Consider the following 19,890-nt stretch of genomic DNA (forward strand, 5'->3'; position numbering starts at 1 on the left):
ATATGCGTTAAATTCAGGGTGGTAGTAGCATCCGATTAACCAAGCGACAATTTTAGACCAATTAATCATAGTTCCCGGTCGCGGATATGCGAAATGGAGGACACGGTTAGGGGTAACGTGCCATAAATTCGAAAGAGATATGCAGTTATTATAACAAAGAGGATAGTATAATTGTTCAATAAAATAAAGAAAAATATAAGTAAAAATATTTACAGTACGTGGGTTTTCAGGTCACCGTTAAGTTAGAGATGGGAGGAGGTACAGCGGAGCATGGGACCAGTAGGTAACAGGTGGTAAATGCGGTTGGAAGGGAGGAAACGAGAAGACAAACATGAGAGGCTTCATAAAATTGGGCGAAAGTTCAATATGTGTGTCCGTAGTGCGCTAGTGACGGGCCGGTTTTGGGAAGTTTAGCAGCTATAAAGTGCCTTTAAGTGATCTCCTGATACGGTGTTGTTGTGGGGGCCGTTGGGGGTGATATTTATAATCAGACTCTTAAAATAACAATGTGCTCTGCACATCTAGGTGAAGCAAGCTGGCTCCAAGCTTTGATGGTTTGTGGGTGAGAAGTGATATCCCTTCTGGTAGATGTAATCAGGCGTTAGCGTGTGAAGGTCTCTGGTGATAACTGAGCACAATGAACATGAACAGCAGGAGCTCCAGAATATGCCTAGTGAGTCACCGAGTCCAGCTGATGAGTGCGGGCAGAGGCCACCCTGGCCCCTATTATGCACTTAGTTGGTCCTTAGCACCTGGCAGTGGTTCTACCTACCACAGGACAGTATAAACACCCACTACCCGATGCCACACTGCCATCAATCAAGGCTCAAGCCGGCAGTAAAATCTCAGTAGGATTCTTTGATATTGACGCCTAGGTACAGACAGGTATCACCCTCGAACACTGATTAAACCTTTGACATGAGAAATGACATACGTAAAAAGTTGAATCTCCCAAATTCGTAGCATAGGTGGATATCAGCCATTTGGCCACCGTCAGCTTTGAAGCAACAGAACAGCACAATATGCCTTGCTGTCCTCTGACCAAAGCATACAAATGCAGGTGCTCGGATACATCCAAGGAAGATGATCTCATGAAATATAAACTCTGGAGTGATCCTGCAAAGGTAACACCATGACACCTCACCCACACATTTTGACACAATCTCGACTATGTGGATACACTTGCTCTCATAGAAATAAATACGAGGGCATGTCCCCCACCCACAACTCTTGTCTGGGCGGCAGCACCCAGGAACCCCTCCTTAACCAGCAGCGTGCCTTTTTTGTTCAAACCCACACTGCAATTTTCAGCTCAGGTCCCTTCTGTCCACCAGTTCCGGGTCAGTGCATATTCACATTTACTGAAACAAAATAATGCCTCGAACTCTCTTTTGCAAAGCATACACCAGTTTGGTGCAGGATTTTCCAAACTGTCCTCCCACTGACCTCAAAACAAGGCTAAACTCTGTCAACGAACCAGTGCAGGGTCTTGACTTAAACCATGAAAATACATAAATGAATATACATCTGGGCGGCACTCCTCGTGCTGCGCTAACCAAGGGCCCCACCAATCACACTACATCTTCAACATCTTTCTATTCCTCGAGCCTTCATTGCTCTCAGGTGAAGCAAAGTGGCAGGATACATGGGTAAAGTGTGCGAAGAAGAACTAAAGTTTGAGATGAAGAGATGGGCAGAATGTCAGGGGTCAACTCATTCCAACCTAAGAGACAACGGGGCAGATGTATCAACATCGAGATTTGCGAATCTCAAATAGGCTATTTGAGATTTGCAAATTGGTATGTATGTAGAAAATCGCATTTTGCGATTTCTTAAAATTCCTTAATTGCGAATCGCAATTAAGGAATAATTTCCCATTCATTTCTAGGAATGAATGTGAAGTTATTCTCAATTTGCGATTCGCAATTTGAGAATCGCAAATTGAGAATAATTTCAAGGGTGTAAGGGTGTCATAAGGACACCCTGATGCACCCCTGAAATTCACATGTTTGGGCATATGGCGCACATACATGCCCTTATGTATGTGCGCCACATGGCACCTTCACAAATGATAACAAGCATTAGAAATGCAATCGGGCTCGGATTTATTTGAGTTTGAGCTAATGGCATTGTAAATGGTAATGTATTTTTGCTAAGTGTTATGGAGTGTGTTAATGTGGTGGTGGTGGTAGTGGTAGTACTGGTGGTGGTGGTACTGGTAGTACTGGCGGTGGTGTTAGTACTGTTGGTGGTGGTAGTGGTAGTACTGGTGGCTGTAGTAGTGGTAGTACTGGTGGCTGTAGTAGTGGTAGTACTGGTGCTGGTAGTACTGGTAGTACTGATAGTGGTAGTACTGGTGATGGTGGTGGTACTGGTAGTGGTAGTACTGGTGGTAGTGGTACTGGTACTGGTAGTGGTAGTACTGGTGGTGGTGGTACTGGTAGTACTGGTGGTGGTACTGGTAGTGGTAGTAGTGGTAGTACTGGAGGTGGTGGTACTGGTAATGGTAGTAATGTTGGTGGTAGTACTGGTGGTGGTAGTACTGGTGGTGGTAGTACTGGTAGTGGTGGTACAGGTGGTGGTGGTACTGGTAGCGGGAGTACTGGTGGTGGTGGTACTGGTAGCAGTAGCATTGGTGGTGGTGGTACTGCTGCCCGTAATACTGGTAGTGGTAGTACTGGTGGTGGTGGTACTGGTGGTGGTAGTACTGGTGGTGGTAGTGGTACTGGTTGTGGTAGTACTGCTACTGGTAGTACTGGTGGTGGTGGTAGTACTGTTGGTGGTGGTAGTGGTAGTACTGGTGGCTGTACTAGTGGTAGTACTGGCAGTGGTAGTACTGGTAGTACTGATGGTGGTAGTACTGGTAGTACTGGTGGTGGTACTGGTAGTGGTAGTACTGGTGGTGGTGGTGGTACTGGTAGTACTGGTAGTGGTGGTACTGGTAGTACTGGTGGTGGTGGTACTGGTAGTGGTAGTAGTGGTAGTACTGGAGGTGGTGATACTGGTAGTGGTAGTACTGTTGGTGGTAGTACTGCTGGTGGTAGTACTGGTAGTGGTGGTACTGGTGGTGGTGGTACTGGTAGCGGGAGTACTGGTGGTGGTGGTACTGGTAGCAGTAGCATTGGTGGTAGTGGTACTGCTGCCCGTAATACTTCTACCAATCTGCACCCTGCACTACCAATCTGCACTCTGCACTACCAATCTGCACTCTGCACTACCACTCTGCACTACCACTCTGCACTACCAATCTGCACTCTGCACTACCACTCTGCACTACCACTCTGCACTACCACTCTGCACTACCACTCTGCACTACCACTCTGCACTACCACTCTGCACTACCACTCTGCATGCACTACCACTCTGCACTACCACTCTGCACTACCACTCTGCACTCTGCACTACCACTCTGCAGTACCACTCTGCACTCTGCATTACCACTCTGCACTACCACTCTGCACTACCACTCTGCACTACCACTCTGCACTACCACTCTGCACTACCACTCTGCACTACCACTCTGCACTCTGCACTACCACTCTGCACTACCAATCTGCACTCTGCACTACCACTCGCACTCTCAATCTGCATTCTCACTCTGCACTACCACTCTGCACTCTGCACTACCACTCTGCACTACCACTCTGCACTCTGCACTACCACTCTGCACTACCACTCTGCACTCTGCATTACCACTCTGCACTACCACTCTGCACTCTGCACTACCACTCTGCACTCTGCACTACCACTCTGCACTCTGCCTCTGCACTACGCCTCTGCACTACGCCTCTGCACTACGCACTACCACTCTGCACTACGCACTACGCCTCTGCACTACGCCTCTGCACTACGCACTACCACTCTGCACTACGCCTCTGCACTACGCACTACCACTCTGCACTACGCACTACCACTCTGCACTACGCCTCTGCACTACGCACTACCACTCTGCACTACGCCTCTGCACTACGCCTCTGCACTACGCACTATGCCTCTGCACTACGCACTACGCCTCTGCACTACGCACTACGCCTCTGCACTACGCCTCTGCACTACGCACTACGCCTCTGCACTACGCACTACGCCTCTGCACTATGCCTCTGCACTACGCACTACGCCTCTGCACTACGCCTCTGCACTCTGCACTACGCCTCTGCACTCTGCACTACGCCTCTGCACTACGCACTACGCCTCTGCACTACGCACTACCACTCTGCACTACGCACTACCACTCTGCACTACGCCTCTGCACTACACCTCTGCACTACGCACTACGCCTCTGCACTACGCCTCTGCACTACGCCTCTGCACTACGCACTACGCCTCTGCACTCGGCACTACGCCTCTGCACTACGCCTCTGCACTCTGCACTACGCCTCTGCACTACGCACTACGCCTCTGCACTACGCACTACCACTCTGCACTACGCACTACCACTCTGCACTACGCCTCTGCACTACGCACTACCACTCTGCACTACGCACTACCACTACGCACTACCACTCTGCACTACGCACTACCACTCTGCACTACGCACTACCACTCTACGCCTCTGCACTACGCACTACCACTCTGCACTACGCCTCTGCACTACGCCTCTGCACTACGCACTACGCCTCTGCACTACGCCTCTGCACTACGCACTACGCCTCTACACTCTGCACTACGCCTCTGCACTCTGCACTACGCCTCTGCACTACGCACTACCACTCTGCACTACGCACTATGCCTCTGCACTAGGCCTCTGCACTACGCACTACCACTCTGCACTAGGCCTCTGCACTACGCACTACCACTCTGCACTACGCCTCTGCACTACGCACTACCACTCTGCACTACGCACTGCCACTCTGCACTACGCTTTTGCACTATGCACTACCACTCTGCACTACGCCTCTGCACTACGCCTCTGCACTACACACTACGCACTACGCCTCTGCACTACGCCTCTGCACTACGCCTCTGCACTACGCACTACGCCTCTGCACTACGCACTACGCCTCTGCACTACGCCTCTGCACTCTGCCTCTGCACTACGCCTCTGCACTACGCACTACCACTCTGCACTACGCACTACGCCTCTGCACTATGCACTACCACTCTGCACTACGCCTCTGCACTACGCACTACCACTCTGCACTACGCCTCTGCACTACGCACTGCCACTCTGCACTACGCCTCTGCACTACGCACTACCACTCTGCACTACGCCTCTGCACTACGCCTCTGCACTACGCACTACGCCTCTGCACTACACACTACGCCTCTGCGCTACGCACTACGCCTCTGCACTACGCCTCTGCACTACGCACTACGCCTCTGCACTACGCACTACGCCTCTGCACTACGCCTCTGCACTCTGCACTACGCCTCTGCACTACGCACTATGCCTCTGCACTCTGCACTACGCCTCTGCACTACGCCTCTGCACTCTGCACTACGCCTCTGCACTACACACTACGCCTCTGCACTATGCACTACCACTCTGCACTACGCACTACCACTCTGCACTACGCCTCTGCACTACACACTACCACTCTGCACTACGCACTACCACTACGCACTACCACTCTGCACTACGCACTACCACTCTGCACTACGCACTACCACTCTGCACTACGCCTCTGCACTACGCACTACCACTCTGCACTACGCCTCTGCACTACGCCTCTTCACTACGCACTACGCCTCTGCACTATGCCTCTGCACTACGCCTCTGCACTACGCCTCTGCACTACGCACTACGCCTCTGCACTACGCACTACCACTCTGCACTACGCCTCTGCACTACGTACTACCACTCTGCACTACGCCTCTGCACTACCCACTACCACTCTGCACTACGCCTCTGCACTACGCACTACCACTCTGCACTACGCCTCCTCTGCACTACGCACTACGCCTCTGCACTACGCACTACGCCTCTGCACTACGCACTACGCCTCTGCACTACGTACTACGCCTCTGCACTATGCACTACGCCTCTGCACTACGCCTCTGCACTACGCACTACGCCTCTGCACTACGCACTACGCCTCTGCACTACGCCTCTGCACTACGCACCACGCCTCTGCACTACGCACTACGCCTCTGCACTACGCCTCTGCACTACGCCTCTGCACTACGCCTCTGCACTCTGCACTACGCCTCTGCGCTACACACTACGCCTCTGCACTATGCACTACCACTCTGCACTACGCACTACCACTCTGCACTACGCCTCTGCACTACGCCTCTGCACTACGCACTACGCCTCTGCACTCTGCACTACGCCTCTGCACTACGCCTCTGCACTACGCACTACGCCTCTGCACTCTGCACTACGCCTCTGCACTACGCCTCTGCACTCTGCACTACGCCTCTGCACTACGCACTATGCCTCTGCACTACGCACTACCACTCTGCACTACGCACTACCACTCTGCACTACGCCTCTGCACTACGCACTACCACTCTGCACTACGCACTACCACTACGCACTACCACTCTGCACTACGCATTACCACTCTGCACTATGCACTACCACTCTGCACTACGCCTCTGCACTACGCACTACCACTCTGCACTACGCCTCTGCACTACGCACTACGCCTCTGCACTACGCCTCTGCACTACGCACTACGCCTCTGCACTCTGCACTACGCCTCTGCACTCTGCACTACCACTCTGCACTACGCACTACGCCTCTGCACTAGGCCTCTGCACTACGCACTACCACTCTGCACTAGGCCTCTGCACTACGCACTACCTCTCTGCACTACGCCTCTGCACTACGCACTACCACTCTGCACTACGCCTCTGCACTACGCACTACCACTCTGCACTACGCCTCTGCACTACGCCTCTGCACTACGCACTACGCCTCTGCACTACGCACTACGCCTCTGCACTACGCACTACGCCTCTGCACTACGCACTACGCCTCTGCACTACGCCTCTGCACTACGCACTACGCCTCTGCACTACGCACTATGCCTCTGCACTACGCCTCTGCACTCTGCACTACGCATCTGCACTACGCCTCTGCACTACGCACTACCACTCTGCACTACGCACTACGCCTCTGCACTACGCCTCTGCACTACGCACTACCACTCTGCACTACGCCTCTGCACTACGCACTACCACTCTGCAATACGCCTCTGCACTACGCACTACGCCTCTGCACTACGCCTCTGCACTACGCCTCTGCACTACGCCTCTGCACTACGCACTACGCCTCTGCACTACGCCTCTGCACTACGCACTACGCCTCTGCACTATGCACTACGCCTCTGCACTACGCACTACGCCTCTGCACTACGCCTCTGCACTACGCACTACGCCTCTGCACTACGCACTACGCCTCTGCACTACGCCTCTGCACTACGCCTCTGCACTACACACTACGCCTCTGCACACTGCACTACGTCTCTGCACTATGCCTCTGCACTCTGCACTACGCCTCTGCACTACGCACTACGCACTACCACTCTGCACTACGCCTCTGCACTACGCCTCTGCACTACGCACTACGCCTCTGCACTACGCCTCCGCACTACGCACTATGCCTCTGCACTACGCCTCTGCACTACGCACTACGCCTCTGCACTACGCACTACCACTCTGCACTACGCACTACCACTCTGCACTACGCACTACCACTCTGCACTACGCCTCTGCACTACGCACTACCACTCTGCACTACGCCTCTGCACTACGCACTACCACTCTGCACTACGCCTCTGCACTACGCACTACCACTCTGCACTACGCCTCTGCACTACGCCTCTGCACTACGCACTACGCCTCTGCACGCCTCTGCACTACGCCTCTACACTACGCACTACGCCTCTGCACTACGCCTCTGCACTATGCACTACGCCTCTGCACTACGCCTCTGCACTACGCACTATGCCTCTGCACTACGCACTACGCCTCTGCACTACGCACTACGCCTCTGCACTACGCCTCTGCACTACGCCTCTGCACTACGCACTACGCCTCTGCACTACGCACTACACCTCTGCACTACGCCTCTGCACTACGCACTACGCCTCTGCACTATGCACTACGCCTCTGCACTACGCACTACGCACTACCACTCTGCACTACGCCTCTGCACTATGCCTCTGCACTATGCACTACGCCTCTCCACTACGCACTACGCCTCTGCACTACGCACTACCACTCTGCACTACGCCTCTGTACTACGCACTACGCACTACCACTCTGCACTACGCACTATGCCTCTGCACTACGCACTACCACTCTGCACTACGCACTACGCCTCTGCACTACGCACTACGCCTCTGCACTACGCACTACGCCTCTGCACTACGCACTACCACTCTGCACTATGCACTACCACTACGCACTACCACTCTGCACTACACACTACCACTCTGCACTACGCACTACCACTCTGCACTACGCACTACCACTCTGCACTACGCCTCTGCACTATGCACTACCACTCTGCACTACGCCTCTGCACTACGCCTCTGCACTACGCACTACGCCTCTGCACTACGCCTCTGCACTACGCCTCTGCACTACGCACTACCAATCTGCACTACGCACTACGCCTCTGCACTACGCCTCTGCACTACGCACTATGCCTCTGCACTACGCACTATGCCTCTGCACTACGCACTACGCCTCTGCACTACGCACTACCACTCTGCACTACGCACTACCACTACGCACTACCACTCTGCACTACGCACTACCACTCTGCACTATGCACTACCACTCTGCACTACGCACTACCACTCTGCACTACGCCTCTGCACTACGCACTACCACTCTGCACTACGCCTCTGCACTACGCCTCTGCACTACGCACTACGCCTCTGCACTACGCACTACGCCTCTGCACTCTGCACTACGCCTCTGCACTATGCCTCTGCACTACGCACTACCAATCTGCACTACGCACTACGCCTCTGCACTACGCCTCTGCACTACGCACTACCACTCTGCACTACGCCTCTGCACTACGCACTGACACTCTGCACTACGCCTCTGCACTACGCACTACCACTCTGCACTACGCCTCTGCACTACGCACTACGCCTCTGCACTACGCACTACGCCTCTGCACTACGCACTACGCCTCTGCACTATGCACTACGCCTCTGCACTACGCCTCTGCACTACGCACTACGCCTCTGCACTACGCACTACGCCTCTGCACTACGCACTATGCCTCTGCACTACGCACTACGCCTCTGCACTCTGCACTACGCCTCTGCACTACGACTCTGCACTCTGCACTACGCCTCTGCACTACGCACTATGCCTCTGCACTACGCACTACCACTCTGCACTACGCCTCTGCACTACGCCTCTGCACTACGCACTACGCCTCTGCACTACGCATCTGCACTACGCACTACGCATCTGCACTCTGCACTACGCCTCTGCACTATGCCTCTGCACTACGCACTACCACTCTGCACTACGCACTACGCCTCTGCACTACGCCTCTGCACTACGCACTACGCCTCTGCACTACGCACTACGCCTCTGCACTACGCCTCTGCACTACGCACTACGCCTCTGCACTACGACTGCACTCTGCACTACGCCTCTGCACTACGCACTACGCCTCTGCACTACGCACTACGCCTCTGCACTACCACTCTGCACTACGCCTCTGCACTACGCCTCTGCACTACGCACTACGCCTCTGCCCTACGCATCTGCACTACGCACTACGCCTCTGCACTACGCATCAGCACTACGCACTACGCCTCTGCACTCTGCACTACGCCTCTGCACTACGCACTACCACTCTGCACTACGCACTACGCCTCTGCACTACGCCTCTGCACTACGCACTACCACTCTGCACTACGCCTCTGCACTACGCACTACCACTCTGCACTACGCCTCTGCACTACGCACTACCACTCTGCACTACGCACTACGCCTCTGCACTACGCACTACGCCTCTGCACTACGCACTACGCCTCTGCACTACGCACTACCACTCTGCACTACCACTCTGCACTACGCACTACCACTCTGCACTACGCACTACCACTCTGCACTACGCACTACCACTCTGCACTACGCACTACCACTCTGCACTACGCCTCTGCACTACGCACTACCACTCTGCACTACGCCTCTGCACTACGCCTCTGCACTACGCACTACGCCTCTGCACTCTGCACTACGCCTCTGCACTACGCACTACCACTCTGCACTACGCCTCTGCACTACGCACTACCACTCTGCACTATGCCTCTGCACTACGCACTGCCACTCTGCACTACCACTCTGCACTACGCCTCTGCACTACGCACTATGCCTCTGCACTACGCACTACGCCTCTGCACTACGCACTACGCCTCTGCACTACGCACTACGCCTCTGCACTACGCCTCTGCACTACGCACTACGCCTCTGCACTACGCACTACGCCTCTGCACTACGCACTACGCCTCTGCACTACGCCTCTGCACTACGCCTCTGCACTACGCACTATGCCTCTGCACTCTGCACTACGCCTCTGCACTACGCCTCTGCACTCTGCACTACGCCTCTGCACTACGCACTACGCCTCTGCACTACGCACTACGCCTCTGCACTACGCACTACGCCTCTGCACTACGCACTACCACTCTGCACTACGCACTAACACTCTGCACTACGCACTAACACTCTGCACTACGCCTCTGCACTACGCACTACCACTCTGCACTACGCACTACCACTACGCACTACCACTCTGCACTACGCACTACCACTCTGCACTACGCCTCTGCACTATGCACTACCACTCTGCACTACGCCTCTGCACTACGCCTCTGCACTACGCCTCTGCACTACGCACTACGCCTCTGCACTACGCCTCTGCACTCTGCACTACGCCTCTGCACTACGCCTCTGCACTACGCCTCTGCACTACGCACTATGCCTCTGCACTACGCACTACGCCTCTGCACTACGCCTCTGCACTACGCACTACGCCTCTGCACTACGCACTACGCCTCTGCACTACGCCTCTGCACTACGCCTCTGCACTCTGCACTACGCCTCTGCACTACGCCTCTGCACTCTGCACTACGCCTCTGCACTACGCACTACGCCTCTGCACTACGCACTACGCCTCTGCACTACGCACTACGCCTCTGCACTACGCACTACCACTCTGCACTACGCACAAACACTCTGCACTACGCACTAACACTCTGCACTACGCCTCTGCACTACGCACTACCACTCTGCACTACGCACTACCACTACGCACTACCACTCTGCACTACGCACTACCACTCTGCACTACGCACTACCACTCTGCACTACGCCTCTGCACTACGCACTACCACTCTGCACTACGCCTCTGCACTACGCCTCTGCACTACGCCTCAGCACTACGCCTCTGCACTACGCACTACGCCTCTGCACTACGCCTCTGCACTCTGCACTACGCCTCTGCACTAGGCCTCTGCACTACGCACTACCACTCTGCACTACGCCTCTTCACTACGCACTACCACTCTGCACTACGCCTCTGCACTACGCACTACCACTCTGCACTATGCCTCTGCACTACGCACTACCACTCTGCACTACGCCTCTGCACTACGCACTACCACTCTGCACAACGCCTCTGCACTACGCACTACGCCTCTGCACTACGCACTACGCCTCTGCACTACGCACTACGCCTCTGCGCTACGCCTCTGCACTACGCACTACGCCTCTGCACTACGCACTACGCCTCTGCACTACGCACTACGCCTCTGCACTACGCACTACGCCTCTGCACTACGCACTACGCCTCTGCACTACGCACTACGCCTCTGCACTACGCACTACGCACCTGCACTACGCACCTGCACTACGCACTACGCACTACGCCTCTGCACTACGCACTACCACTCGGCACTATGCACTACCACTCTGCACTATGCACTACCACTCTGCACTACGCACTACACCTCTGCACTACGCACTACACCTCTGCACTACACACTACACCTCCGCACTATGCACTACACCTCTGCACTATGCACTACACCTCTGCACTATGCACTACACCTCTGCACTACGCACTACACCTCTGCACTACGCACTACACCTCTGCACTACGCACTACACCTCTGCACTACGCACTACACCTCTGCACTACGCCTCTGCACTACGCACTACGCCTCTGCACTCTGCACTACGCCTCTGCACTCTGCACTACGCACTACGCCTCTGCACTACGCACTACACCTCTGCACTACGCACTACACCTCTGCACTACGCACTACACCTCTGCACTCTGCACTACGCCTCTGCACTACGCACTACGCACTACGCCTCTGCACTCTGCACTACGCACTACGCCTCTGCACTCTGCACTACGCACTACGCCTCTGCACTCTGCACTACGCACTACGCCTCTGCACTCTGCACTATGCACTACGCACTACGCCTCTGCACTCTGCCTCTGCACTCTGCACTACGCCTCTGTCATTGCTATCCTGTAGATATGCGCTGTCATTGCTATCCTGTAGATATGTACTGTCATTGCTATCCTGTAGATATGTACTGTCATCGCTAGCCTGTAGATATGCATTGGCTTCACTAGCCTGAAGATATGAAGTGTCATCACTGGCCTGTAATTATGCACTGTCATTGCTAGCCTAGATGCACTGTCATCGCTAGCCTGTAGATATGCATTGTCATCCTCCCTACTGTGTGTGTGTGAAAAACGTACGTAAAAATCAACTCAATGTGATGGCAAATAAAACACGCCGCAATCTACATAGCTGTTTTTGTTTATTGCGAAAATCTCTGTTAAACTCTACCATATTGTTTTATTTTAAAAGACACGCGGATTGCCGAGGCAAGGGTGCTTGTATGCGAGGTATCTTAAAAAAAAATCAACTGTGACTGCCCTTTAAGCTAAAGGAAAATTCTTTCCATTATCTCCGCCGTGAACGCGGCACTCTGACAGCTCCTAATTAAAATGAATGGACTGCCATGCGTGAAAGGTAAATGTTAAACGCGCGCATGATACATGCAATGCAATGGTGAACGCGCTCGCACCATCTGGATTGCATTACACGGGCACTCTGACAGCTCCTAATTAAGATTAATCACTCTGCCGTGCTCGTTCTCGCACAGAATATGCCACATCGGGCACGCGTAAATTACTTACAGCCTATCACGTCAACGCTACTAAATACACAGCACAGCGAAGACGAATCACTAGGCAGATGCCAGAAAAAACTAAGGAATGTGCCAGCCGGACCCCTTTGTGCATTTTTTTATTTAACACATAAGAGCTCGCAAGCTCCGCCTCCACTTCGTGGTGGCTTAGGCTCGAGCCCTAAAAAGTGCTTTTGTGAAAGAAATCGCAAATTACCAGCAACTTCAAGTTGGTGGTAATTTGCGATTTCTTAATGAGAAATCGCACCACTTGGGTGCTTCATACATTGCATTTAAGGATTCGCAAAATTTGCGATTCCTTAAATGCAATCGCAAAATAAGGAATCGGAAATTTGCTACATACATACCATTTAGCGAAAATGAGTTCGCAAATTCGGTGTTTGCGAACCCATTTGAGCTTCATACATCTGCCCCAATTTCATCTGGGGTTCCATGCCCTCGGAGCCCTTATGGAGGAATGCCCACTTCACGATCAGTAAATACCTGGGAGAAACGTCACTGTTGTATTAAAGTGTAGGTGAGGGTACTCAACTCAATATAGTTTAACTCACTTAAGAAATGTGCCTAACACTGCCTCTTCGGTTTTTGTTCGCACCTGTTTAAAAACACCCATCTTTAAAAAAAAACGCTGTGCATAACATAATAAAGAAACATGAGGGAAAAAAAGGTAAACCTCATTAAAATTCAGAACCTTTTTTAATTTCTCATCACAAAACCCGAGCTCCAGGGAGCCCCCTCTGAAAAGGAAGTGCCACTATGGTATAAAGTCGACACACAGCTCTAAACATCTGTGGCAGATGTTCGGTACTGTTGTCTGGAACAAATGTGGGAGCACAGGGCAGGGCCAGCATGCACCTGTGGCATTACAGGAAGTCCTTTTTGTCCTGCTCTATTGCAGTTCCTGCTTCGAATGTACTAGTCATACAACACACAGGGAAACGTCTCCTTACCTGGCATCTCACGAGCGCTGGAGCTGAACTTGTAGAAGAGGTTCTCGCCATGGTCGCCCCCGCTGTGCTCCAGGGTGCGGATGGACAGCAGTTTGTCGGCCCACGCCTGGGCTGAGCGGCACAGATCCCGGCTGAGTTGCAGAGGGGGCACGTTGTGCTGGCTCCGGTATGCATTGTGAGCATCAAGGAAGTCCCGCTCAAACTGGGCCACGTCCCCTCCTGCAGGAAAAAAACACAGGCAGTGTTAGTTGAGAGACCGTAGAGAAGGGGGAGGTTAAGACTACACGCACATCATGGACCACACTGAATCAAAACGGGGATCGCGCGCATGCCTCGCTCCAAACATCTCACAGAATCAGAGTAGGTTCTATTCACCCTTCGCCATAATTCGCGGCTCCGTGAGCTATCATGTCCCAGCTGGGATCTTAGTTTAAAAATATAAAGCAATTAAAGTACCAGCTCTGGCCTGCCTACCTGCCTGCCTCAAGCATCAGACAATGGTCTCCATGGCGACGGCGGGCAGGGGACCCCCTCCCCAAGGGCTGCCTCCCAGGTATAAGCACCTGGTGAACCCGGCTCGCGCTCTTGCGTTTCTTACTTTCAACCTTTCCCACGTGTCGTCTTGGTTATCATCTTTCGACCTGATCGTAAAGGTATTTATCGCCCTTTTAAAACGTGAATTTGTAGTTTATACATACACACTATATTCAGTTCCCGTCAGCATAGTATGCAATCTATTAAGAAGAAAAAAAAACTACATGTAAACATACAAAATAAAGAAAGGACAAGGGATTTCGGCTTCTCAGTCTGAGGCAGAGAGACAAGCCTGCTTGAACGTGCAGTGCAAACTGGCAGCTTTGGGACTGAAGTCACATTACAGAGTTTAGTCCTTCAGTTCTTCAAGAGGCAGGATGCGTAGTCTTCCTGAGCACTGCCAGACATGCAGACAGCACAGAGCAAGCCATAGTCTCATTGTAAAGGGGTTGTTTTTTCCCCTAACGAAGCATTTGATTCCTTTGTGGGGCATTAACATCTGTTATGGTCTTCATCAGAGGGGGAATCGTGATTAACACTGAGTTATGGGAGATCTGTGCTACAGTCCTTTTGAGAGCAGGATGCTCGCCAGACTACATGGTATTCATGACAACTACTCCGATCGACCTTGCAGCAGTGGCTCAAAGTAATATACAACCTTATAAATAAGACAGGAAAAACATCTTCTGCCAAATCTATCATAGTCAAAGATCACCCCCGTGAAGCTCCTTTTGCCACCTGCCCTGCCTGCCTGAGAGAACAGTCCCGAGGGGACTGCAACGACCAATCCTCCGCAACACTGTGCCGCCATTTCATCGATAGCGGACTACACCTCCCACAGTCCCTCACTGACACATACCACCGCGTCATAGCGAAAGAGCCAGGAAGCGCTTAAAAAACACTTGTAGGCTCCTGCAGCGCCGGACGCGCGGGCGTGCCTGGGCAAAGCCCGGGCCAAGGGCGGGCCCACCCGCGCCCGTCAGAGGCCGGAAGAGGCTGGGCTGGGACACCCCCCTGGGCAGTGGACACCAACGTGTGCAAGGAGAAGAAAAAAGAGCGGGTAAGCCTCCTGCCCCCCACACCCACATAGACTTGGAGTTATAGACTCAGTGACAGCAACTAGTGGGCCCGACGGAGTGTTATAAGGTCAAGAGGGCCTAAGACTTTATTAGCTATGTGACACTGACATTTTGATTTCAAACAAAAGAAGGAGAGAGAGAATATTACCTAGAAATTGATTCGTTCTCCCCGAGTTACATTTATAAACAAGAGGAATCCATTAAGTAATGGGTCAACGGTGTCCCTACTATGGTTAGGAACACGTTAGGTGTTTGTGGGTACCCCTCACACACCAACAGGCCCCTTGGTGTCATGCTTCATCATCGGGGTCATCGTATCCCTCTACGGGATGCGGCGTGCTGCGACCAACGATTACGTGGGAGCACTTCTTGACTATGTGTGGTGTATTGTGAGGGATTTTTATGTGAGTGCTGTGGTGGGGTTTAGGATAGTGAGTGGGGTTCTTTAAAAAGCACCTGACTCGTGGGGTAGCAAAAAAACTTTAATTGGCCCCCGAGCTGGTACTAGTAAAAAGTAAGTGAGGAGGTAATGGCGTAGTTTATGTGCGCCACCTCCTATGTGTGTGTCAACATGTTTCGATGTAAAAACATCTTCTTCAGGACTGGGGTACACAAATCCCCAACATACTCACGTTTTTCTAATCGCGTCTTTTGAATATTTCAAAAAAGTGATATTTACAAGTGAAGGCATACCAATGTACCTACTTAACAACCGCTATTTAGCTGACTGTTTAATTAGGAGTTTGTTACTCCATGAGACCGTATTTAACGTAGGGGTTACCCGGGCTTCCTTGCTACGGGTCTATGAGGAGAATCCCTCTTCGCTGCCCCTTACGCCGGCTCCGCAGAAACATGTTGACACACACATAGGAGGTGGCGCACATAAACTACGCCATTACCTCCTCACTTACTTTTTACTAGTACCAGCTCGGGGGCCAATTAAAGTTTTTTTGCTACCCCACGAGTCAGGTGCTTTTTAAAGAACCCCACTCACTATCCTAAACCCCACCACAGCACTCACATAAAAATCCCTCACAATACACCACACATAGTCAAGAAGTGCTCCCACGTAATCGTTGGTCGCAGCACGCCGTATCCCGTAGAGGGATACGATGACCCCGATGATGAAGCATGACACCAAGGGGCCTGTTGGTGTGTGAGGGGTACCCAAAAACACCTAACGTGTTCCTAACCATAGTAGGGACACCGTTGACCCATTACTTAATGGATTCCTCTTGTTTAACACTGACATTTTGGCCATAAAACAAAATTCTGGACGGCGGGGCGTCACGCTAAAAACTGTGGACTGCTGTATCGTGGGTAGAAGGGGAAAAAAAAGTTATAAGTTACATTGGGTAGTGCACTTCTATCTACCTTCGTGGTTAAACTGGTTTTACGGATTAAGAGTTAGGGAGTGGAAAAATGGGGAAAAGGGTGGGCCCAATCAGAAACAAAACTGTTCCTGTTCCTCCATTGCCACACACATCGATAGACAAAATGTTACAGAGGGAGATTGGTGTGGTCAATACAGAAATAGAATGAACAGAGCGGAGGTTGTCACTCACTCCGAATATATTCATACAAACACCGGATCCACTCACACCAGTAGTTACGCCACAACCATCAGAGGTTTTACAAATTAAGACACCCACCCAGGATACTTTCCCTAAAAAAGTCTTGCGAAAGGGAAGATCAGGCATAACTGCCCCCAAGAATGGTAAACGCAAGTCCATCGCTGAGGCTGGCCCCAGGAAAAAAAAAGCCTTGTGGTGAGAATGTGCTCATGGAGGATAATAGCATAGGGCATGATCCTGAAGAGGTTATACACCAACCCGCCAGTGGAGATACTCTTCATCCACCGGATGTACGTCATTACGATGCACACTTTTACAACACGTTCCATTACAACGCGGTTGTAACAACGCAAGTCGTTACAACGACTTGCGTTGGGGGGCGCAAATTAAAAAAATTTAATGCAAGATATAAACACTTTGAGCATGCCAGAGCAGGAGAAATAATTATGGTGCGAAGAGTAGGGTGAGTGGGAACACACAGGAAACTAGAACCAGGGGAGTGCATTATCATCAACTTTAAAAGTCCTAATTCTGTTAGAAATCTACTCCACACTCCAACTAACCAGCAGAATGCCCCAACGGGTATTAGTCTTCGATCCCTAGATTACTTCTATCCTCAGCAACACAAAATACTAACTGACAGTGTAGCACCGATATTGCAAAAAACGGGATGGAACCTATATAGTAGGTACCCCCAATTCAACATCAGGGTGAACAATAGGTATGAATGTCTGGAGGAGGTGGACTGACTGGGAGGGGCGCACCAGGATAGGGAAAACTCCAAAATCGTGGCAGACACAGAGGGCAATAGTGGATTTGTGTGGGCCCCCTTCAGTTGGGGGGAGTTGTGCAGAGGGTACTCCATCTTCTGGTTCACCATTAAGGACTACAGAGGAAGGTGGAGCCCTCGATGCATTATCTTTAGCAGCTCGCAGGGACTCCACTGGAGAATTGGCTGGGGCAGATGGCAATCCCTTAGGAATGAATCCCGACGAGACGCTGGCCCTGGGTGATAGGGGCAGTGAGGTACAGTGGAGAGCCAGAATACAGGGAGATAGTATTCTAATACTGTTGTGGAATCTGGCTGGAATTAAGAACAAATTGCCATGCCCTGACTGGGGATGTTTTGTAGACAAGTATGATGTCTGCTTATTCCAGGAGACGTGGGCCCAGGAAGAATACCAGAGAGTAGGTTTTGCTTCCTTTAACATCTTGGCCACTATGAAGGGTAGGGGGAGACCGTCAGGTGGTTTAACCATTTGGGTGGGCACACACCTTGGCGTTAAAGCCGAGCAGATTCCATCTAATACCGACGACGTGCAATGTGTTAACACTTGTCTCAAGGGTACAAATAGCCCTAATTAATGTTTATTCCAGACTTGTGCATAATGGGCAAGAATCGAGTGCTGTAGAGGATTTGGGCCAACTTATACCAACTTTGGACCAAGCAGTCCTACTGATTATAGGAGGCGATTTTAATTGCCAGTTCGAGCCTCTTATTGATTCAACTCTAGATGAGCCCGATGAGGAGGATCAGTATTGGTCGATACCGGATCCACAGATTCCTCCAGTTAAAGCTTGGACGCCACTGGTCTTGCAACTTAACTCCCTTACCCTGGCACTCTCATTGAGTGCATGCAATGGGAGGACCAAATCTGATAGACCGGGCCAGCTCACGTTTAATAGAGAGGGGCAGAACTCGCTGCTTGATTACACCCTGGTTGAAACTAGAATGTGGAATATGGTCCTCGACTTCTACATAGAGCAGAGGCAAGATAGCGACCATAATGCTTTAGTAATTACCTTAAAAGCAGGGAGTATGGGTCTGTCTAAACCCCTACCAGCGCCTAATAGAGAGCAAAGTGCACTAACATTACCCAACAATAGGCGGAGAGTGAGATAGTGCCATATTTACAAATACCTACCTAAACTGGCTAATATATATCAGCAGGCATTACCATTATTAATTGAAATGGGGGAGGTAGGAAGAGACCACCTCCAAACAGGGATCCAAGACAGGCCCCTAAAAATCCATGAGCAGCTAATGACAAAATTGCTCGACATATTTTACCCGGTGGGAAAGCCAAGGGAAAATAATGACTCCAAGTATCCTTGGTTTAATGCAAGTTGCCGTAAAGCTAAACTGGACCTGTTAAACGCAGTGAAGGTAAAGGATAGGTTAGCAATTAAGCAGTGTAGGGCAAGGTATAAGTGGACTATTAAAATGGAAAAGAAAAATTGGGAAGTGGAGAAGTGGGAAGCCCTTAGGATTGCCCTGAATGATAAAGATCTAAAAGCATTTTGGACAATAATAAGTTCTGGGGATAGGGGAGGGCGACCTGCCCTAGATCCTAACATAGCGCCCGAAGTCTGGGAAGCACACTTTGGGGCACTGTACGCTGACCAGAGTGAAGTGGGTGCTCCAATTGTCTCTCTGAATCCCTTCCATGAGTATCGATTGGAAGGTGCATGGGAGATTACCCTGAGTGAAGTAGAAAGTGCCATCGCTAAATTACAACCTAACAAAGCACCGGGCATAGACAAGTTACCGAGGGATCTCTTTCAGACAGAGCCGAAAATTTGGGCCCCGTATTT

The 19,890-nt window shown here is 51.7% G+C and overlaps 1 protein-coding gene across 2 annotated transcripts in view; it reads right to left on the minus strand.

The window, feature by feature from the left end:
* Positions 1-19,890, minus strand: part of LOC144754405 (uncharacterized) — a 558,704-nt gene that overhangs the window by 113,200 nt on the left and 425,614 nt on the right. For both annotated transcript variants that reach the window (XM_078642133.1, XM_078642134.1), the window contains exon 4: positions 14,109-14,327. In XM_078642133.1, coding sequence (XP_078498259.1) covers positions 14,109-14,327 — 219 coding nt within the window. The remainder of the gene's footprint in view (positions 1-14,108; positions 14,328-19,890) is intronic.

This window comes from Lissotriton helveticus, chromosome 5_1, assembly GCF_964261635.1.
Source record: "Lissotriton helveticus chromosome 5_1, aLisHel1.1, whole genome shotgun sequence".
NCBI lineage: Eukaryota > Metazoa > Chordata > Amphibia > Caudata > Salamandridae > Lissotriton > Lissotriton helveticus.